Consider the following 24,078-nt stretch of genomic DNA (forward strand, 5'->3'; position numbering starts at 1 on the left):
TAGTATTATTAAATCAGTGAACAAAACCTAGTAGGCAGCCTGGTAAAGAGAGCAGGCACCTGGCAGCTCCATCCTCCTTTTTGGATCTTATCCTGAACAGAAAGGGGACGGCCCATCTCATGGAAAACCTACTTTGTCATCTAAAAACAAACCTCAAATTATAATCTGATGTAATGTCACTAAAAGTAACAGGACAACTAAAGCAGGGCTTGACAAACCTCAGGCACCAGGGAGCCACGGCACCTAGGAATTTAACCATGGCAGCTGGACTCAGCAATTCAGAGGTACAGTTGTTTAATGTTTTTATTTGTCCCAGGCAGCCATGTTTCTGTTTTAAGTATGTTGCTTGTAAGAGGATACAGAGATGCCCATTTACACTACCCCTCCAACACCCCCCTTGCTAAATCAAATATGTCAGCCAAGTGTCCATTATCTGGCTTCTAAATTTTTGGGCTGGCTCCCAGAAACAAGGATTTGTTGTCAGAAGTCTTGAGCATGAGCTTAGAGCAACACAGTTTTAAAAAAAAAATCCTATGTTTGTTAAAAGCTGTTCTTCAAGGAAACCCATGACAACAGTATTTTATCTTTAATTAGGAGCCACCTGTCAATCCCACCCAGGAAACATTCTTCTATTTAACTGTCTGTTGTATTTCTCCCTAGGCCAGAGAGTCTCAACTGTGGGTCCCCAGATGCTGTTGGACAACATTACCCATTACCCCCAGCCACAATGGCCTTTGGCTGATGAAGATGGGAGTTGTAGTCCAGCATTATCTGGGAACCCAAGGTTGAGAAGCCCTGCCCTAGGCAATCACCTCTGGTTGGCCACTGTGGGAAACAGGATGCTGGACTACAGGTGAAACTCGGAAAATTAGAATATCATGCAAAAGTCCATTAATTTCAGTAATGCAAATTAAAAGGTGAAATTGATATATGAGACAGACGCATTACATGCAAAGCGAGATAAGTCAAGCCTTAATTTGTTATAATTGTGATGATCATAGCGTACAGCTCATGAAAACCCCAAATCCACAATCTCAGAAAATTAGAATATTACATGGAACCAAGAAGACAAGGATTGAAGAATAGAACAATATCGGACCTCTGAAAAGTATACAGTGTACTGTGCTTGATTGGCCAGCAAACTCGCATGACCTGACCCCATAGAGAATCTATGGGGCATTGCCAAGAGAAGGATGAGAGACATGAGACCAAACAATGCAGAATTACTGAAGGCCGCTAATGAAGCATCCTGGTCTTCCATAATACCTCAGCAGTGCCACAGGCTGATAGCATCCATGCCATGCCGCATTGAGGCAGTAATTGCTGCAAAAGGGGCCCAAACCAAGTACTGAATACATATGCATGCTTATACTTTTCAGAGGTCCGATATTGTTCTATTCTTCAATCCTTGTCTTCTTGGTTCCATGTAATATTCTAATTTTCTGAGATTGTGGATTTGGGGTTTTCATGAGCTGTACGCCATGATCATCACAATTATATCAAATTAAGGCTTGACTTATCTCGCTTTGCATGTAATGCGTCTGTCTCATATATCAGTTTCACCTTTTAATTTGCATTACTGAAATTAATGGACTTTTGCATGATATTCTAATTTTCTGAGTTTCACCTGTAGATGGACCTTGGGCCTGATCCAGCAGGGCTGCTCTTATGTATGTTCTTACCTCCACACCTGGCTATCTACTATTTGGAAGATGCCAACGCATAGCCCATTCGTGTACTTTGTCTGGAAACATTTGCTGAAGAGATGGACTTTTCCCATTCAGATTAATGGAGTAATTCATGCAAGAGCAGACATCACATGAAAATTAGGTTTTACCTGTTTATGAAGGGCTGTATCTTATCTCATCAACAGATACGAAAGAGGCAAATACAAGCTTTGGTTTTTACCTTTTAAATGCTTCAGCAGGGTTCCTCTCACACTCCCCAGGCTGCAAGAGACTTTGAACAGCAGGATCTCTCAGTTTGTCTTCATATCCTTGGACCAGCCCCCTGTGACAGATCTGGGCAACCAGCCCTCTAATAAAGCCTCCAACACAGAGTGTGTCAGAATCTTGAGCCCTGCAGAAGTGGAAGGCCAGGGTTTGGTGATGTAAACCCCTCTGGAGGCTGGCAGGTGAGCTCGGCCACAGTAGCTCAGTACAGAGGGCCGTCTTGCCACTCCCAGGCCCTCCGACCAACAACACCCCCCAAGCAGCTCCCTTGCCAGGGACGACACAAGTGTTAGTCCCAGAATTTAGTACAACGGATGGCTTGTTGGCAGTACTGTTGCTGCAGCTTGTCTTTTCCTGTAGGCAGTGCTGAAGCTTGTGAAAAACCCACTCTCGACAATAAAACTGTTTGCCCTGAAGCAAGCTGGTCTGTGCCATTTTACAGGCTCTCGTCTCTGGGATAGATCAAAAACTGCAACACATCTTGAAGTTTCAGTTTTAAGGCAGATCCTCAAGTCGAAGCCAGCATGAACTGCATGAAGCCTGGTCACAGGACAATCCACGCTGTAAACCCTTCACCCCCTTCCTCAAGGGTCAGGAGCATCTTTGCGTGACAAGAGGCATCATTCCCATTCAAAAGCATCTCTCTTGATTAGCACGCTTCACCGTTCATCCAGTTTAGAGATAAAGTTGTGTCTGATGGCAAAGCTCAGTAATACTTCTACAGCTTGAGAGGTCACTAAATGCCATGACTACATCTGCAGTTTATAGGGCTACATGTTCTACTACATAGAACACACCTCAGCTTTTTCAGATGTATTAACATACAAAGGTCCCACGTGTTCTTTGTACCTCTCTAAATTCCAGTCATTCCAAAATGTGTGTGGGTTTCATACCCAAGAAAGCTGACCACATCAAGATGCCACTTCTGAAAGTGTAACACACATGGCTTGCTTCTCTCTGCGTGAAAACCGTTTCTATTGCAAACATATGGATTTGCCTCACTTATTGGAGACACTGTTAGCTGAAGTTCATGCCAGTTTCTGTGGTTTGAGGGAGTCCTTCAAATTATGGTGTTTAGTGACCACAACAAGGTGGTAACACTAGCACCTTCTATGTAGATATTCATCAAGTGCCTTTGTTATGATCCTGTGTGTTTACTAAACTTCTTCATGTGTCTCAATTCCAGATGTCAAGACAGACCAGTCTTGCCCAAACCTGAAAAGAAGCACCAGAGACACTTGTTAGCACAGGGGAATACCATTTAAAGGTAAATAAATCAGAATGACTTGCTTGCAGGGCACAAATAAAGTTCAGTCCAAGAAGTGATCAATTCACATCAAGTGCACTATGTCCTAAAAGTCTTCTATTATTGCATCAACAAAAGAGACCCCAACAGCCAATCAGAAGCACCTTGTAGATACAGCCCAGAACTCGCTACATTCACATCCCTTAAATGGGTTTAAAAAGTGACCTTGAAACTACAAGGCCAACCCCTCACAGGCAAACACTTCTGAATGCACACATGCATCCAAGGCGGCTCCTACTTCTTTTCTCCCCCAGAGCTTAGCCATCTGAGCCTCTGTTCTACCTGATTGCTATGTATGCACCTAGGGCTTCCCCAACAGCTCTTTGTGGTCTTCTTTGTTCAGGGGTTTGCATGCATCAGGATACAGGGAGCCTTGCGAGCCACCGTTCTAACTTACCGTTCTCCACCTCCCCACCCCCCTTCCTGCCCCCTCGCATTGTTGCTGTGCAGCGTGCTGTTTCTGTCATCTGCTCGGCTCCCCTCGGTTGGGCTCGGGCAGCAACGCTCTCTGTTCATTTGTCCTCGGCTTTGTCTCCCAGCCCCGCACGGCTGGGCTGCACGTTTCAGCTGATGACCTGAGAGGACACGAGAAGCAGTCCCTTCCTAAGGGCTGTCTGCTCTGGAGACTGAAGCCTTGCGGATGGGACTCACTCGAGCAACCAAGAGAGCTTGGCCCGTCTGCTTCCCAGATGCACCACTCAGAAGAGACACACGCCCTGTCCCCATCGCCCCCACCCCTCGCCTGCCGCCGCCGCCGCCTCCCCCAGCGCCAGCACAACAGAGATCGTGCAGAGGGGACACATATCTAGCGCCCGACAGCACAAAGCTCCCAGGAACAGAAGCCTCAACTCCGCTCCTCTTCAACGCCCCATCGATGCTTTGCATGGGTGTGTGTGTGTGGAGGAGAAGAATCCCTTTCGCCTCCCCCCCCCCAACCGCCAATCCGTTTTGCCAACTCCAATCAAACACCTCTTTCTCTTTAGTTCATGAGATTCGGATTTCAAACACACACACATACACACACCAATCCCCGCCTAGGGTCCCGACACCGCTCGCTGTCCCCCTTTTCACCTTTGCCACTGTTATCGCATGGAATAAATCGAGCGAGAGTCGGGCACGCCTGCACATCTAGACACAAACACACACACACAGAGAGCACCCTTGCACGAGGCGCGCACACTCGCGACGCTTGCACAAGCCGCGCACCAGCGTCTTGCACAAGGACAGGCAAGCCGAGCCCAGCCTCGGACGAGGCGTTCTCACGGTCACACTTGCGCGCAGAGCTTTGCGCCAGCCAGCCGAGCACGCAAGACAAAGCCTTGCCCAGGACGCGCGCAGTCTACTCACAGCGCAAGGCAAGGGTGCAGCAGAGACTCTTGGGCTAGATAGACACACGCGGCGGGTGCCCAGAGCACGCCAGCGAGCCTTGCAGACAGAGCCAGAGACCGGAGGCTCCCGAGGGCAGAGGAAGAAGGGTGGCTGCACCAGAGCACCCTCAAGGCTAGCTAGGACCTCTCCGCCAGCCCCGCTCCCCTCCCAGGGCAACTGCAGACGAAGCGCGCAAGAGCCTTCCCAGCCCAGTCCCAGAGATTCCGCCCGAGACCCTCACAAGGGCGGAGGTGGCTGGCTGCATGAAAGCGGGCGGCCCCTTCCCCAGCCCTACAACCAGCTGGGAGGGCGAAGCAGCCTTCCCTTCCCCAGCTGCTCCTGCTCAGTTACCTCCCCTGCTCCCTCTTCTTTGGACGCGGCAGCTGCTGACTCTTCCCCTCCCGCTGCTGCCGGAGCCGCTCCCCCAAGGCGGGCGAGCGGATGGGCAGGCGTGTCTGTCCGCGGCGTTTCCCTTGCCTGGTTCCTGTCCCTTCCCCGCAGGGCCGGCCTTCCGGCGTCTCCCCCGCCACCGGCTCAGCCGAGCCACGGCCGTTGCAACAACAGGGGCGCCCTCCCCTCTGCCTCTCTTAACCTGCCTGATTAGTCCGCCTTCCTCCAGCTCCTCCTCGAGTCGACGCTTGCCCCAAAGCCACGCCTCCCCGTCCCTGCCGCGCCCCTCCTATCCCTGGTGGAGGCTGTTTTGTGGACGAGGGGGGGCGGGGAAGGGGCGTGGCCTGGAGGGTGAAGAGGGCGGCCCTTTACACCCACCTGGAAGGGAAGGAAGGAACCCGTGCCAGGAGGGGGACGAGAAGGCTGGGGATGCGCTTGTCCTGGTGGCTGTTGTTGCATGCCTTCTTGCTGGCTTGTTTTCACCAGCAGCCCCTCCATCATCTCCATCCACTCCTTACATGTTTGGGGGGGGCAAGCCTTTGACCTACACAGCTCCAGCAACCCTAAGCAGTCTGAAGTAATTCCTGCAGATTTCAGCGATATTTCCAAGTAAGAGTGTACATGGGATTGCAGCCCTACTCACCAAGTTAACTTTTTCCTTGTCATGTTTCCTCTTCTCAACTTCAGCCCTACTACCCAACACCAGCTTAAAAAGCAAAATCACTAACTAACGCCCAGAGACGTCAAGAAAATGCAAACGCCGCTTGCCCATAATGCCATCCTATGGAAACAAAAATAGGGGGGTTAGCTGGCTTCTTCATGCTTCCGCAGTTTTAGCATTAAGCTTCCTCCCAACCCCCCACCCCAGTCCACTCCAGTTTGAGTGCCATTTACTCCATCTACCCACGCTCAGGATTCTGTCACACGCACCCTTCCTTCACACGTTTCCCCTGACCCTGATTTACATGCACAAACCTTGGAAATGGGACATCATCATCAGATCCTTTCAAATTTCAAAAGTCAAGTACACTCCAATATTGTATGCCCAGCAGAGTGATATTTTGGAATTCAGTTCCAAAACAGCGCTCTCTCGCTCTCTCCCTCTCCCTCACTCTTGCAATAAAGGAAATGTGTTCGAATAATCTATTCGAGGTCCATTTCCTTTGCATATGATATATCTGGCAACTCCACATGAGAAACTGACAGGATCCGAATTGTACCCGTGTCTCCCTTTGTCTCGACTCAGGATGGGGAAGTTTGATGGGGAGGAGATATGCGGTGTTCTGTTCTTGTCCACGCGTGGAACCAAGTTTTCCTACACTGAAACTCGATTAGCCTAGGGCAGAATCTGTATTCTACTCTCCGCGAGCCAGACCGTCCTTTGTCCCCTCCGCCGCAGTTCTCATCCCAAATCCGAGCTCTGGAGGAGTTTCTCTAGTCTTGCACAATTAGGTCATTCCCTTTTTTAAAAAAAAAAAGAATTATTTTTGCTCCAGGCTCCAGCCCCGATGCAGGAAGAACTGAAATGAAAACTGGAAGCGAGTTAGAACGAACCTCACTTTGTCTCATCTGAAATTCTCTACATTGCTGTCAGATACCGAGTATGAGACTTCGCTCTTTCTGAGCATGCTCGATAAGACTCGGAGCATGCTCAGTGATACTGTTGAAGCTATCGCCTCCGCTCTTCTTTCCTGTTACCTGGCACAAAATTGAAAAAGCAGGAGCGTGCCTGCAGGCTTTTTGCAATGTTTCTCAAAAGAGCTATTGAAAAAGGGGGGAAGGGGCAAAAGAAGAATTTTTTTTCTATATTAAAAGAACTTCTTGGAAGTGGGAGACAGACCATGGAGGAAAATGTGGCATCAATTCAAAATCAACTGCAAAATTAATGAAATGTCATAAGAAGCAGGGCAAAGGAGGCAAGCTTATGATAATTATTTATTGATTTAATAATGAAGGAGCCAAGTCTAGAGTGATATTTTCATTTCGTGTAAGGTTCAAAGGATGTGCTGTGTATCCTCCATATCTCCATGTGCTCCCTAAAAGGGTGGGTGGGTGCTCTATTTCTTTAAATATCCCATTAGAAAGGGAGCCTTGGGACTTGCATACAATGTGAGCTTAGTGATTAATCCATGTTGGTTTAGCCTGAGCTGACCCGCAGACTCTGTATGTACTGAAAACATCTGGAGCCTGGTGTGGGCTAGTGGTTCTGGAAGGGGTTTGTGTGATTTGAGCTGTATTGCCTAGCAGGGAAGGGAATGTTCCCAGTCAATCTTTAGCTATCAGGCCACAATTTGCAGTGTGTGAGGCTCAGTCTTATCCTCTTTGTTTGGTACTCAGTGCGTGACACATAGTATTGCCCACTAAGATGATGAAATGTATTTGGGTGGGGTGTGTATAGTTAAGAGCAGTGGTCTTAACATGACACAACATACATACATACATACATTTGCATTTATATACTGCTCTTCCTCCATGGAGCTCAGAGAGGTGCACATAGTGATGTTTATCCCCAAAACACCCCTGCAAGGTAGGTTAGGCTGAAAGATAAGTGTGAGTTTGATAGCTGAATGGGGATTTGAACTCAAATCTCTCCGCTTCTAGTCCAACACTCTAACTGCTACATTAAGTGGTTGCTCTGAAGGGCAGATTCTAAAGCATTGCTGTGACTCTTGAGCTTTTCAGACATTATAGTGTTCAAATATAGTTGTCTGTCCATTCGTACATGTTTTTGTGCGAATTATTTTACCTCATTTTAAAAGCAAGCCTGGGTACAGGTCCCCTGAATGCATGGTACAGATGGGAAGTGTACTGCTGTACCTGTGTTCAATGAAACATTTGGATAACTGTACCTGTGTATATTGGACATTGTTATGTTCAACATAACGTGATTAGGGCTTTAAATATCATTATTAAATATTAAGTTATGTACAAGTATTATTTTGTGTCTTTGTTTTGTGTGCAAACATGTCTTGCTGTACTGAGCACTTGTGAAATGGACGTTTTCTTATGTTGACTAGTGGGTGCCAGCCACAAAATAGTGGATCCATTACTGGTTGATGGAATCCATCTATCCTCATAATAGGGCACAGTACCAAATGGCCTGCAAGTCTGCATAGTACTGTCTTGGCAAAAAATCAGTTTTCCAGCGTACTGCTTCCAATCTTGTCATTTAAGGGAAGAGAATGAACTATTATTCTGTTGTTGCAATATACCTGGACAGTAAAGCTTTCCATAACATCTAAAGATTTCTGATAAAGAAAAACTTTCAGTTTTGTTATATAAAAAGAACCCTCCTATTCTTAATGAACACTCATACATCAATACAATTTTCCACTCGAAATGAGCAGGAACTTATGTTTTTCATTGCCTACTTATTTGCAAGTGCTTTCAAAGCAACTTCCTCAGTAAGTATGCTTAGGAATAGAGGATGACTTTCAAGTGAATGTGTTTAAGGTGAGTGTGGTAATGCATGTATTCTTGTTTAGGGTGATGAAACAGCATAAAACAATGTTTACAGTGATTATTTATGGAGATTGCAATAGTCTATCACATTGGCTAGGGTGGAGTCTTAAGGAATGCTACCATGAAGTTCCACAGTGCTACTAAAACTTGAAAAGCAAGAAAGAAAACTTGTTTAGTTAGCAGGTGTATAGCCAAGAACTTCAGTCATGCTGCATTACAATCTGATATTGCATCATGTCAAAAATATAACTATTAATGCATATTTATAATGTAAATAATTAAAATAGTAAATTAAAAGTATGTCCAAAAAAGTCTTTGTTGACAATTTTAACAGAAGTGCATAATGAATAACAGGACCAAAAGGCAGCTACTAATCAGTTTTCTTATGCCATTACAGTGGCCAAATGTTTCCTAAGTGAACAGTAGCCACCAGTTACGGGCATTATTTCACACAGCAATCACTTCTGCTGATTATGTCATTTGGCTCCGTGATATATCCATATTGCAGTACAGCAATTCTAAAAACTAGAGAACTGACACTGATCAGTGAAGTGTGTTAATGGCAGACAGAAATGGGCAAATGTTAGGTGATTGAATGTACTGATTGCTACAAAAACAAGAATAAAAATGAAATATACTAATACGACAGATACAATAGAACCAATAGCTCAGGTTGTAAGAGGGAACTAGTCTGTTACTCATTTCTTTCAAAATTGAAATGTATGCTAGTTATGTTCACATTTACATAGGCCATTCAAATTCAGCAAAGTGAAGTAAAACACCAAATCCTAAAATCACTTCCTTCTTATTAATACCATGATCAACAAAAAATGTGAGGGCTGTAACTGTAGAGTTACAAAAACTGCAATACTGGGCATATTTACTTGAGGATAAGTCACACTGAATTTACACATAAATATGCAAAATACCAAGCTGAAAAGAGTGAAAGTAGTGTGTCTTTGCTTGCCCAAAACCTCTAATCTAAAGTCAAAGCCCTTTTTCACAATGGACAGGTAAATGGATTTTTTCACCTGAAATCTAAATGTAAAACCTACAGTGGTTAGAACATCCGGTCAGTTTGAAAATTGCAATCTTCCAGTTTCTAACTCATGTAATGGTTCACAAGTGATACATTCCACATGACAAGGTGTTCTTGGTATAATCTGTAAACAAACAAAACCCAGATCCATGATCTTCTCACCGTCCAACAATATTTATGGGTTTGTTATTAAATCTAAGGCCACATTCTTATGGATCACGGTTAAAGAATAAACGGTGATCAGTAATTATTGAATGGTTATCTACCCTGGTTAAATGGCGGTTAACCTCAGTGATTTAACTGAAATCGCCCAGAAATTCTGGGTTCTGATGTCACATTCTCAAGAGGGCATGGGACTTGCCCATCAGCTAACTCTTTAACTACAATCCTTCTCATTGTAAGAATGCGGCCTAAAGGTTAAATAGTCAGGAGCATCCTTGCCTGCTTTGTTAGAAACAGATGTGCAAGACATATAGAGAAGCCTGCTGGAGAAGAGGAGAAGAGGATACCATCTTCCCCAGGGTGTGAGACTGGGGAGCCTGCCTCTTCTCTTCTGCCCTCCCTGGTTGCCATCTGCCTCCCCCCAGGACTGCTTGCGGAGAGGCTTTGCAGGACTGGGGCTGTAAGGGTGACTGGGCAGTTTTTCCTGGTTCCACCTGCTGAGCTTACTGCTCAGCCTATATAGGAAGACTGCCAGTGGCGGCGGGCCCGCCACTGAAGGGGCGACACCAAAGGGGGTTGCCCCTTTGGGGGAGCCACTTCGGGGGAGAAACGAGGGCGAGGGCTGGACACCTTGTCCAACCATTGTATAGAGGGAGGCATTTAATAGTGGGGCTTCTGTTTAATCAGTTTTAACTTGTGCTGAGGTTGGGTTGAAGTTGTAACGTGTGTGGGTTTGTCTGGAGATGGGGAGTCAGGGAGTGCCTTCGTTGAAGGTGGGGCAGCTATTCCGGTGGTGTTGGGGAATAGAAGAAGAAACGCTGGCAGGTCAGCAAGCTGTTTCAGGGGAAGGGTGGTCAGAAATCTAATAGCTGTCCCCCTTTCCGGCTGTCCTGCCAGCTCTTTGACCTCGGGGAGCACTGCCAACCTCCCACATAACCTTACCTTGCTCCTCTGCAATGCCAGGTCGGTCCAGAATAAATCAGAACTCATCCATGATTTGATCAAGGATGAAGGGGATGACCTGGTGTGTATTACTGAGACTTGGTTGGGGGAGGCTAGTGGCCCAGTCTGGTCCCAGCTTCTCCCGCCAGGATATTCTGTAGAGGAGCAGGTGAGGGGACGTGGGCAGGGAGGTGGAGTGGCTGTGGTCTATAAGGATAACATCTCCCTTACCAGGGTCCCTGTTAGGGTATCGGACCATATCGAATGTGTGTACTTGAGTTTGGGGACCAGGGATAGATTGGGACTTCTGTTGGTGTACCGATCGCCCCGGTGCCCAACGGAATCCCTTACTGAGCTCACGGACTTGGTCGCGGAACTTGCGTTGGAATCTCCCAGACTTTTGGTGCTGGGGGACTTCAATGTTCATTTTGGGACCAATTTGTCCAGGGCAGCTGAAGAGTTCATAGCGTCCATGATGACTATGGGCCTATCCCAAGTGGTCTCTGGATCGACGCATATTGCAGGTCACATGCTTGATTTGGTCTTTTATTCTGATCAGGGTGGTGTTCCGTGGGTAGGGACTCCTACGATCTCCCGTTGTTATGGACGGACCACCATCTGGTTAAGGTTGGACTTACAACCACTTTCCACTTTTGCAGGGGCGATGGGCCTATTAGAATGATCCACCCGAAGAGGTTACTGGATCCAGTAGGATTCCAAGAAGCCTTGGAGGGATTTAATGTTGGCTCTGCTGGTGATCCTGTTGATGCCCTGGTTGAGAACTGGATCAATTGCTCACCAGGGCAGTAGACACGATTGCTCCTAAGCGTCCCCTCTGACCTGCTTCAAAATTGGCCCCTTGGTATACGGAAGATCTACGGGGGTTGAAGCGGTAAGGTAGGCAACTGGAGCGTAAGTGGAGAAAAACTCGACTCGAATCCGACAGATTACGACATGGAGCACATTTAAAGATCTATGCTCAGGCGATACGTGCGGCAAAGAAGCGTATTGCCTCTGCGAGTTCACGTCTGGCGGAGTTGTTCAGGGTTGTGAGGGGACTAGTATCTGCTCCCTCTCCCTTGAACCGGAATTTGGAGGCATCAGTTACCCGCTGTGGTGTATTTAATGAATTTTTCGCAGACAAAATCTCTTGGATTCGGGCTGACCTAGATGGGGACTCCACAATAAATTTGATGTCTGAACTGGAGGTGTCCGACAACTCCTCTTATACGATTCGACTGGATCAATTTCAGCTTGTGACTCCTGATGATGTGGACAAGCTGCTTGGAGCGGTGAGGCCTACCACTTGTTCTCTTGATCCTTGTCCAACATGGCTTGTTCTATCTAGCAGGGAGGCTGTTGTAGGCAGCCTGGTAGTAATCATAAATGCTTCTCTGAGGGAGGGCAGGATGCCTCCTTGTCTTAAGGAGGCAATTATTAGACCTCTTCTAAAGAAACCTGTGTTAGATCCCTCAGAGTTGAGCAATTATAGGCCAGTTTCCAATCTCCCATGGCTGGGCAAGGTAATTGAGAGGGTGGTGGCCTCTCAGCTCCAGGCGGTCTTGGAGGAAACTGATTATCTAGACCCATTTCAAACTGGTTTTCGGGTGGGCTATGGGGTGGAGACTGCCTTGGTCGGCCTGATGGATGATCTCCAATTGGCAATGGACAGAGGAAGTTTGACTCTGTTGCTCCTCTTGGATCTCTCAGCGGCTTTCAATACTATCAACCATAGTATCCTTCTGGAACGTCTGAGGGGGTTGGGGGTGGGAGGCACTGTTTTACAGTGGTTCCGCTCCCACCTCTCGGACAGATTCCAGATGGTGTCGATTGGAGATTGTTGCTCTTCAAAATCTGAGCTTAAGTATGGTGTCCCTCAAGGCTCCATACTCTCTCCAATGCTTTTTAACATCTACATGAAACCGCTGGGAGAGATCATCAGGGGATTTGGAGCTGGGTGTTACCAGTATGCTGATGACATCCAGATCTACTTCTCCATGTCAACTTCTTCAGGAGTTGGCATACCCTCCCTAAATGCCTACCTGGAAGCAGTAATGGGCTGGATGAGGGAGAATAAAGTGAAGCTGAATCCAGATAAGATGGAGGTACTTATTGTGCGGGGTCAGAACTCTAGAGACGATTTTGATCTGCCTGTTCTAGACGGGGTCACACTTCCCCAAAAGGAACAGGTTCGCAGTCTGGGAGTACTTCTGGATCAGAGGTGCTTTCTATCAGCTTCGGCTGATACGCCAGCTGCTCCCGTTTCTCGAGATCAATGACCTCAAAACAGTGGTACATTTGTTGGTAACTTCCAGACTGGACTCTGTAATGTGCTCTACGTGGGGCTGCCTTTGTACGTAGTCTGGAAACTTCAGTTGGTCCAGAATGCGGCAGCCAGGTTGGTCTCTGGGTCATCTCGGAGAGACCACATTACTCCTTTGTTGATGGAGTTACACTGGCTGCCAATAGGTTTCCGGGCAAAATACAAAGTGCTAGTTATCCTCTATAATAAAATGGTTAGGTGTGCGCCCGTGTCTCTGCGCCCGTGTCTTTCTCGGCTGTTCTGGGCATGCGCGGAGCGCATGCCCAGAACGTCCGAGAAAGATACGGCCGCAGAGACACAGCGGCCATGTTGGAGGAGGAGAAGTGGCGGCCGAGGAGAAGTGGCCGCCGCGAAGCCGGGCGGGGGGAAGAGGCGGCGGGGGAAGCTCGGCGCAGCCGAGGCAGCGGCGGAGCCATGGCCCAGGCCTGGCCGCGCCAGCGAAGCCGGGCAGGGGGAAGAGGCGGCGGGGGAAGCCGGCGGAGGCGGGGCCGCGGCCGAGGCCCGGCGGCGCCACCAAAGCTAGGTGGGGGGAAGAGAAGGAAACGAGCTGCCGGCTCCCTTTTACAAGAGCCGGGTCCAAGGCGGCAGTGCACAGCGAAGGACAGCGGCTGAATGGAGAGGGAAAGGGCAGCAGTACCTATCTGGCACACACCTGGGGAAATCCCCTGCAGTGCCCCAATCCCCCCGCCCCCTACCCTACTCTAATCGGATCAGAGCGCGCGCGCCCTCTTACCCCGTGCACCTTCACTGCGTTGCCCACTCCGGCCGAGTCCCCCAGCGCATCCCGGCAGCAGCGAGTGAGCTGAGCACCCTCCTCCTTCCCAGGCCGGAAAAGAGCAACACAGCAAGCCTCTCGCCTCCCTCCTCTCACCCGCTTGGACAAGGCCCTGCCGTCCCACCACAAGCCGGCGATCAGCGGCAGCAGCAGGATGAATTCTCATCTGCAAAACATGCACTCAGTACAGTGAACTCCTGCATGCCATGCTGAGTGCATTTCATATTTGGCTTAAAAATGGCTTCAATGTCATTTTCTGGATAGGTGGAATTAGCTGTTTGATGTGTATCGCGCTTTGTGTGTACAGGTATATTATGGATGTGATTGGGGGGGCTGGGGGGAGGGGGAAGGGCAAGAGGGAGTGGGGAAGGTCTACTAGCGCCCGTTATTTTAACGGGCTTAAAGTTACTAGTAACTTATAAAGCCCTAAACGGCTTAGGCCCTGGGTATTTAAGAGAGCATCTTCTTTGCTATGAGCCCCACCGGCCACTGAGGTCACTTGAGGAGGTCCCTCTCCAGTTGCCACCAACTTGTTTGGTGGCTACACAGAGACGGGCCTTCTCGGCTGCTGCCCCGAGATTGTGGAATGCGCTCCCTGCTGAGATACGATCCTCCCCATCTCTGGCAATTTTCAGAAAACACCTGAAAACACATCTCTTCAACCAGGCTTTCCCAGCTTTTTAAAACTTGTTTTTAAATTGTTCTGATTATTCAATTGTTGTTTTATGATGTTTTTAATTGTTAGTCATTGTTTTATGCTTTATAATTTTTGTTTAATTATTAATTGATTTTAATGGTGTTTTAATGTAAACCGCCCTGAGCCTTTTGGAAGGGCGGTATAAAAGTTTTAATAATAAATAATAAATAAATAAATAATAAATATACCTATAGATTATGAGCAGAGTTAACAAGAGCAGAGCAGGGTTTCCCCCAGCTCCTTAAGCTATTCACACGCACAGGCAAAACCGGGTGGCACCTCAGCGGCAAGCCTGCCTCTGGGCCACCCTCTAAAACGAGCTCTCCTACTGCTTGTGAGAAAGGGCTTCCTGTTTTCTCCACATCTTGCAAACTATCTGTTGAGTAGCTTGGATGGTAGCGTCTATTAACTTGGTAATTTATTTGATTAAAAATGTACTTCGGCATCTCATTGAAAGACTGACAGTTTAGCACAGTTCAAGTCCCACTCAACACTCTGGACTGATTCACACATTTTTCCTTTTTTTGCATAATGAAGGAAAAGTACATTTATATGTATTTGTATTCTGAATACAAATACATATAAATGCATATGGACTGATGCCATTTTGCTGTATGCAAAATACATTGCATACCGTATGCAATATATAGTATGCATTCTGAATACAAATACATATAAATGCATATGGACTGATGCCATTTTGCTTAGATTTGTCACTGATGGTCTCTTCCATGTTCATTGTGCCTATAGAGACCGCAAAAGCGTTTTAGGTTCTACTTCCAGCAGCTTCTGAAAAATAATTTGTAACATGTGCCATAAAAGTCTTGATCTGTTCCTTTATTTGTCTGCGCTTTATCACTTTATCAGGAAGATGTTGCAGTCGACAGATCAGCAGTACATCTTACTGTCATACATTTTAATATATTATCCTATATTGCTGAGCTTTCCATTTTCATGTCTCCCTTATATCTGGATGCTTAAAAAATGACTGAATTGCTCATACAATGTTGTGGTGCTATTTAAAGTCATTACAGCAGTAACTTGGGTTGTACTTGCCAATTTTCAGCCTTGATGCCCTAGATTTGTATATAAAAAGAATAAAGACTCTTAAGGAGACACCCACACATTTCCTCATACTGGCTGTAAATATCTGTATAGCTGACAGCTTGCAGGAACATATCAATATGGGTACATACTTAAAATGAGCACTTACCTGGTCCTTCACAGGTTGCACAGATGTTTATGCACATAATCACACTTTCAGTAGACATTTAGATTGCTTTCTTAGGTTTAATTTATTAATTAGCATGACTAATTTATTATAATCCTTCTCTAAGTTACTATGAAGTGTAGATTTGTCCAACAGATTAAAATTTTGGAGGAAATGAAATTATCTTCTTTCTGCAGGACTGGCATTGTAGAAACATTGGAAGCTGCCTTATACCGAGTCAGGCCGATGCTTGCTGCATGCACAGCAGATGTTCTACCTAAGGCCCTATCCCCATGCAGTTGGGCTGGCCTTGATGCAAGGACTGAGGGAGGCAGATGCAATGAGTGACGGCATTCAGAGGGCTGAGTCACAGAGGTAAGAACTAAATGGCCAAACAATACACAAACCTATCTGTTGCTGTGTCAAAGGCTAAGACCTGAACTATAAATACTTCAAGCCTTCCAGGGTGATAGGGTAAAAATCGATGGGAAGCTGGAAGCCAAACTTAAGAGTCTGGATGAGGGAACATAGTCTACTCCAAATGACTTCAAGCTGGAGGGTCTTTGTTTGTAAGGAAACTATGAAAATTCCTGGGTTGAACTTGGCTGACACTACCTGCCATTTTTAGCCTACTTTCCGATAGGCTTATGAGATCACCCGACATTCTGTGAGTGTCCGCCCTTGTGTGTGTGTCGCCCACCCCCCATCAACTTCACAATGCCTGGACCAATATGAACCAAATTGGGTACTGTTGTAGTGACACATAGGGACACTTCAATGGCATGTTGCGATGATGTCATGCACCCCAGTTCGAGATGGCGGACACATAAATGTTTGAGGAGCAAGTGAGCTAACTTGTGAACTGCATAACTGATTTGAATCAAATTTGCTACAGTTGTAGGGACACATAGGGATGGCTCAATGACGTAGTTTGTGATGATGCCACCCACCCCGATTCAAGATGGTGGATGCATGAACGTTGAAGGTGCGAGTGGGCTAACTTGTGAACCACCCAACTGATTTGAACCAAATTTGGTACCATTGTAGTGAGTGACATATAGGGATGGCTCAAGGGCATAGTTTGTAATGATGTCATCCACCCTGATTCAAGATGGCGGGCATGTGACTGTTTGAGGTACAAGTGGGAAACTATTTGGACCAAATTTGATACAATTGTAGGGACATCATAGTTTTTGATGATGTCATCCACCCCAATTCAAGATGGTGGATTCATGAATATTTGAGGAGCAAGTGGGCTAACTTGTGAACTGCCTAACCAATTTGGACCAAATTTAGTCCAGTTGTAGGGATAATGAAAGAAAGGTCGGCAGATTACTTCTTACTAGAACAACTTGATTTTTAAATAAATAATAGCAGAGAGATATTGTCCATGCAAACTCTTATGTGTCATCTGCTTGGTATAAAAACCTTACTCAAGGCTGTAGCTATAATTGAGTGGATGGGTACAAAGAACCCAGGCCCCCCTCCAGCTCCTGAAGGCCCCCCAGTTCTACCCCTCCCTATTTTCTTCATTATCCCCCTCACTCTGAGGGGCCGCTGGGGAGAGGGGCGAACACAAGCCCCCTCTCCCCAAGCTATGCCCTGACCTTACTAACATTTGACAGGTAAAATATTGCAGTATTGTCCCGACATAGGGCCATGATGACAGAAATGCCTTGGAGAGGTCACAAAAGCTCAAAGGCGTAGACCTCAAAAGTAGTACCACCTAGTTAGACAGCATAATTCAATATGGTCACAGATGGCCAGTATGAATAATATCATTCCAGAACATGTGATAAGGAAAGGATCACATCAAATGCACACCCATCATGACACTAGCAGTTGACGTCCTGCCACATCCCTTTCTCAGATGATAAAGGGAGATGATGGGAGTGTGTCGAGATCTCCTCTGCCAACATACCAGCAAGTGTGTTCTCAACACAACTCCTTCCTTATCATGTGTGCTGGGCTCTGTATCATCAGTACTGGCCCCAAGCTATTTATTTTTAAGAATCCAAGTTATAAGATATTCATATTCTGGGGTTCACATAATTTTAAAGGCTAGGTTCCCAAGTGACTACCAGCAGAAATGGTTCGGTATTCAACAGACACCTTGTGGAGAGGACTGCTGCGTTTGTGGTAGCAAGCATGACTTGTCCCCTTAGCTAAGCAGGGTCTACCCTGGTTGCATATGAATGGGAGACTAGAAGTGTTTGCACTGTAAGATATTCCCCTCAGGGGATGGTGCTGCTCTGGGAAGAGCAGGAGGTTTCAAGTTCCCTCCCTGGCATCTCCAAGATAGGGCTGAGAGAGATTCCTGCCTGCAAGCTTGGAGAAGCCGCTGCCAGTCTATGAAGACAATACTAAGCTAGATAGACCAATGGTCTGACTCAGGATATGGCAGCTTCCTGTGTTCCTATGCTAGCTCCTCTTCCTCCTCTGCCACTTTGGCGGTATGGCCCTTCACTCACCATGGGCAGCTGCTGCTCTTGCTGCCCTCGCCTTTTCCCTTCTGAGAGCCTGAAGAGCTACTGGGAATGAACTACGTGCCATCCATTCACAGCCGCTCTCCAGCTGCTCAGAAGGGGAAAGGCCCATTTCCTGTCTGCAGACAGGAATGAGGCCTTTTCTCCTTTTGAGTGGCCCTGAGAGCTGCTGGTAAGTGGCAGTGAGGGAGTGGCGGGGCGGGTGGCAGGAGCTGCAGCGAAAGAGTGGTAGAGAGAGCGGCCAGTGGAAAGAAGGAGCAGGTTAGCAAAGTGGCCTGAGACGGTACTCATTTGAACATTTTTTGAAAGTTTGGGGTAATCTTTTACAAATTTGGGGGACTCATTTGTACCTGAGTACCACTTATGTGAATCCCTGCTCATAGTAATAATACTAACCATTTGTATAAAGATTTCAAATGATCAAAAGGCATTCTCTTGTAGTCCTTACAAGAACTCTGTAAATAAGTATTATTATTATTATTATTATTATTATTATTATTATTATTATTATTCCCAGATTGTGGATGGGAGCAACTTGACCAAGGCTAACTGGTGATTTCATGGCAGAAGTGAGCTTTGACTAGGGCTTCCCTTTGACCCAAGGAAGTCCTGACTGGTAGTGCAGTCCTAACCACAATATTACAACATATTTCATGGTAAATTATCATATTTACATTGAGGTGCTTTTACCCCTGGACCTTGGGGCCCCAGTCCATGGCCTCCTAAGTCTGGGGACCTCCAAGTGTCCTGGGGGACCTCCTGCCACTTTGCTGCCCATTGCTGCCCGTGCCCACCGCTGCCCGACCACATAATTTCTCTCCATTTTTGCCACCGCCATGTGCGTGGCCGGGGGGGTGAGCCAAGCAGGCCTCAGCCTCCCCCGTGGTGGTGGTGGTGGCAGCTGGTGGCAGGTGCAGTGGTGGGCCTGTCCATCTGGGCCTAGCGCACTTGCTCTCGCCGCTGCAATCTGTCAAGGAGCAAGACAAAGACCAAGGACTCCAGGTGGTGGCTGCCACTCTGGTGCCAGGACCATCTTGACAGTGTGTTCTGGCGAAGCAGCCAAGCCTCTGCCCCTCACCTTCACCCCTCCCTCGACATGAGGAGCCCAGAGGGCTTGTCCCCAGGGCTCAAAAGGACCCTCCCGTCAGCAAGCCTGCCAGCTCACCCTCTTGTGGTCTGAGCAGCGGCGCTGAGCTGGAAAGTTCCTCTGCACCCACGTCCAGCAGTGGGGCAGCGGCGGGGTGGCAGGAGGCTCCTGCAGGACTGAGGGCCCCCCAGGATGGATATAAGGAGGGCCTCGTGGTGGGGGAACCCTCCGGAACCCTTCAGATCATGTCCGGGTGCCAAAATTACCTAGGTGAGCTTCTGTATTTACCTGAATCCAATACTAGTTTCTCCCCAAGTTCTTTGATGTTCAAAACTGGGGGACGGGATGGGGGTTGGTCATCTTACGTTCAGAGTCTTCTTCCTTTTAGGTAAATACAGATATAACCTTTATTTAGCCTGTGTTTTAAAAGGGGATTGTCTTAAACTCAGAGTCATCTTCTATTTGGATAAATATGGTTCAGTAGAAAGGAACAACAGAAGCAGACATTTAACATTATATAGGTAATTATCCTCGATAACATTCAAAATAGACTGAAAGGCCTTGGACATAGGTTTTTTTGGCTGGGATTTTATTAATGTGATTTAAAATGAAAATCCAATCATTTTAATGTCAAATGAGCACAAATGATAGATTCATAAAGTGGATGATGAACTCTGCAAATGGGATTTTTGCCATTAGGAGTAAATTAACAGAGCCCTAAACTAATATTGCATTGGAAATAATAATACTGCATTTTATTGGAAAGGAGATACATTTTAAAGTGACACATCTATGCAAAATACAATTACTCTTTGTTGCCTTTTACATATTTTACTTAAGAAAACCTCAGTGATATTAGATGCTGAATTCCAGTTCATGGGATAATGTGTATACTTTTGATGAACATGTGCAGTATTAAACTAACATGTACAGTGTCAACATGATACTTTTTCAAAATGATTTGATTAGTTCCTCCTAACTGTAACATTATGTTGGGATAAGTAGATATGCTTTCCTAATTTGCTACTTTTCACATACTTTCATCAGTGTGATCCAGTAGATTGGACTTGACATGAAGCAAAAAACCAACTTTTTCTGGCATGGCTCATACCTTTAATAGCTGTATGACAGGCAAAACTGTAGCTAGTAAGCCAGGAGTTCTCAATGTCGTTGGACTTCAACTCCCACAATCCCCAGTTTATTAATTATTTATTTGCTTGCTTACTTACTTACTTGACATATTTGTATCCTGCCCAAAACCTATGTCTCTGGGAGGCTCACAATAAAATACATATTACAACAAAATAAAAAGGATAAAATCACAACAATTTAAAATTCAAACAATGTTAAAAACTATCAAGACAGTATCTAATTAAAAGCCTGGGTGAACAAATATGTCTTGACTGCCTTTTTAAAAAATTCCAGAGATGGGGAGGCTCTTATTTCAGCAGGGAGCACATTCCAGAGCCTCAGGGCAACAATGGAGAAGGCTGAGTAGCCTTCAAGGCTGAAGGCTGAGTAGCCACAAGAGGAGCTGCTGGCAACTGGAGATGGACCCCCCCCCAATTATCTCAATGGGCGGTAGAATTCATAGCAAAGAAGACATTCTCTTAAATACTCAGAGCCTAAGCTGTTTAGGGCTTTATAGGTTATAACCAGCACCTGGTATTTTGCCCAGAAACTTATCGGCAGCCACTGTAGCTCTTTGAAGACAGGAGTGATGTGGTCTCTCTGGGATGACTAAGAGACCAACCTGGCTGCCGTACTCTGGACCAACTGCAGTTTCCAAACTATGTACGAAGGTAGCCCCACATAGAGTGCATTGCAGTAGTCAAGTCTGGAGGTTACCAGCAGATGTACCACCATTCTGAGGTCGTTTATCTCAAGAAATGGACGCAGCTGGCGTAGCAGCCAAAGCTGATAGAAAACACCTCTGGCCAAGGCACCTCTCAACCTAGGAGACCAGGGAGAGGTGTGGGTCCAGAAACACCCCCAGCATGTATACTTGTTCCTTCTGGGGAAGTGTGACCCCATCCAGAACAGGCAGATGAAAATCGTCTCCCGAATTCTGACCCCACACAATAAGTACCTCCATCTTATCTGGATTCAGTCTCAGGCCCTCATCCAGCTCTTCACCGCTTCCAGGCAGGCATTTAGGGAAGTTATGCCTTCTCCTAATGATGTTGAAATGGCAATATAGATTTGGGTGTCATCAACATACTGATATCACCCTGCACCAAATCTGATGATATCTCCCAGCGGTTTCATGTAGATGTTAAACAGCATTGGAGACAATATGGATTCCTGAGGGACACCATACAAAAGTTCAGATTTTGAAGAGCAACAGGCCCCAAGGGACACCATCTGGAATCTGCCTGAGAGGTAGGGCTGGAACCAGCACAATGCAGTGCCTCCCACCCCTAACCCCCTCAGACGCTCCAGAAGGATACTATGCTCGATAGTATTGAAAGCTGAAGAGAGATCCAAAAGGACCAACAAACAGAGTCACACTTCCTCTGTCAATTCCTAATTGGAGATCCTCAATCAGGCCCACCAAAGCTGTTGCCACCCCATAGCCTGCCCAAAAGCCAATCTGAAATGGGTCTAGATAATCAGTTTCTTCCAAGACCTCCTGGAGCAGGGAGGCCACTACACTCTCAATTACCTTGCCCAACCACAGAATAGAGACAGGACTATAGTTGCTTAACTCTGAGGCATCCAACACAGGCTTCTTCAAAAGAGGTCTAATAATTGCCTCCTTAAGACAAGGAGGCATCCTGCCCTCCCTCAGAGAAGCATTTATGATTTCTATTAGGACTTCTACAACAACATCCCTGCCAGATGAAGTCCAACAACATCCAAACTTGGAGTTGAAGCCCAACAACATCTGGGAACCCAAGTTTGAGAACCCTTGTAGTAAGCTGTTCATAGTATATAGGTAGTACATACTGTTCTGTTCATAGTATACAGATACACATAACACCCATCTTGAGGTTCCCCAAGCCTGAGATATGAAGGGAATCTGAAGTCGGCACTGCAGATGATTGCATATCTTGGTTTTGTGGAAGTAGCAGAGTTGAGTTGGAGCCATGCCCTCTGACCAGGCCTCACAGAGAGGCTCTGGATGCTATACCAGCTTTTCTTGCACCACTTAGGGATGTGCACAGACTGGTTCGGCACTCCTTTTGTGGAGTGACAAACCAGTCCAGAAGCCTGGTATTCAAGCTGGTTTGGAGGCAGGGAGTGCCCTTACCTGCCCCACTGCTCCCCCCCCCACTGGCACTCTCCCCAAAAGCATTGGTACAGGACTGCAGCATAGCTCCCTGCAGCCCCAGCCAGTGTCGTACCATAAACGGCCAACGTGTGTGTGCACAGCATGCATGCGCGTCAGCCATATCCTGACCGGGGCTGCAGGGAGGTATGCTGCAGTCCCGTACCAACACTTCTGGGGACAGTGCAGGTCGGGGGAAAGCAGTGAGGCAGGTAAGGGCACCCTCCCTGCCTCTTAAAGGAACCCCCCCCCGCCCCCCAGGAGTGCATGAACCAGTTTGTGCACATCCCTCGGGCTGCCACACAGTCATTGGTCTCAATGGCAAAGGCTGCAGGAATTACCTAGAATGAACCAGAGGTTCATAAAGAGTATAGGTTCAGAGATAACATGCATTTGACATGGAACCATGCCTACTTTGTCACACCAAATTCAAATCTTGGTTGGTTTACGTCCACACTGGAACCTGAGGTTGATGTCTTGCCTTGGCATAGGTTCAGATGATCACAGACAAGTTGGTTACCGACATTGTAAGTAGGTTCCATTTTATGTGTGAACCAGCCCAGTGGCTGACAACCTGACTAAAGAAGCACTGGTGCAATTGGAGAAGCACTAATGTAGCACCAGTGGTTCTGAAGAGTACCAGACTAATGCTGCACCAGTGTTAGTGTGTGCTGCTGCCCCAAAGTTTTGGAATGCATTCCCTGCTGAAATAAGAGCCTCCCCATCACTAAGAACTTTTAAAAAGTTTTTAAAGACACATCTGTTCACAAGGCTTTTAATTAAATACTGTTTTAATAGTTTTAACATTGATTCAAAATGTTAAGTTGTTGTAATGTGTTAACTTTTTCTGTTGTCATTTGTTTTGTTTTGTTGTAAACCACCCAGATACGTAAGTTTTGGGTGGTATAAAAATATGTTAAATAAATAAAATAAATAAATTTCAAGGACCATCCCTTCCCCTGGAAGTCCACTGTGTCACCCAAATATATGTCCCTGAGGGCTGTGTGATTCTCAGAGTCATAGTTTTGGGTGGCACAGATCACTTCCGGGGGAAGGGGAAGTTGTTAAACTTTGCCCCCATCAGTTTGTAGTTTAATTAATTGAACTTTTCGGAAGTACTGGTGCTTCTCCCTTTGCACCAGTGCTTTGTTAGTCAGGATGTCAGCCAGTGGGATGGGAGAAAGCATTGCCTTCTAAATGCAACTACCGAAAGCACAGAAACCTGCCAGAAAAAAGTAGTTCAAATTGTACATCAGCTATGGCTTAACTGGCTGGCCTTAGGCAAGTTGCTAACAACCTTAAACAAGGTGCTATCAGTTTTTAGTTCCAGCATCTATACTACAGTCATAATTGTGAATTTACTCACAATGATTTTGCAAAGATCAACAAGATTAAGAATGAAACTGACATCTTCTTGTAAAGTTCTTGAAACATATCCCAGATCTTGTCTGACCAAACTATCAAATGTTACAAAGATGCTCTTTCTGACTATTTTCATTTCATTTCCAAAATATGGATAGGAAAACTGATGTCAGGGGCAGCCTTGAATTCCTTTTTCAACAACTAAAAATCAGCTCTCCATTTCTGATATGAGTACCTGCAAACTTT

General features: G+C 46.4%; 1 protein-coding gene across 10 annotated transcripts in view; it reads right to left on the minus strand.

The window, feature by feature from the left end:
* Positions 1–5,784, minus strand: part of ANKRD50 (ankyrin repeat domain containing 50) — a 210,816-nt gene extending 205,032 nt beyond the window's left edge. For 7 of the 10 annotated variants that reach the window (XR_008308336.1, XR_008308334.1, XR_008308335.1 and 4 more), the window contains exons 1-2: positions 4,978–5,209; positions 1,909–3,167 (exon numbers count right to left, since the gene is read on the minus strand). Coding sequence is in view for 3 of the 10 variants with exons in the window: in XM_053254814.1 (XP_053110789.1) it covers positions 1,909–2,387 (479 nt within the window). In the remaining 7 variants the exon portion in view is untranslated. The other 3 variants (XM_053254815.1, XM_053254816.1, XM_053254817.1) reach the window with 3 other exon arrangements.
* Positions 5,785–24,078: the final 18,294 nt, after the last annotated feature.

This window comes from Hemicordylus capensis, chromosome 5, assembly GCF_027244095.1.
Source record: "Hemicordylus capensis ecotype Gifberg chromosome 5, rHemCap1.1.pri, whole genome shotgun sequence".
NCBI lineage: Eukaryota > Metazoa > Chordata > Lepidosauria > Squamata > Cordylidae > Hemicordylus > Hemicordylus capensis.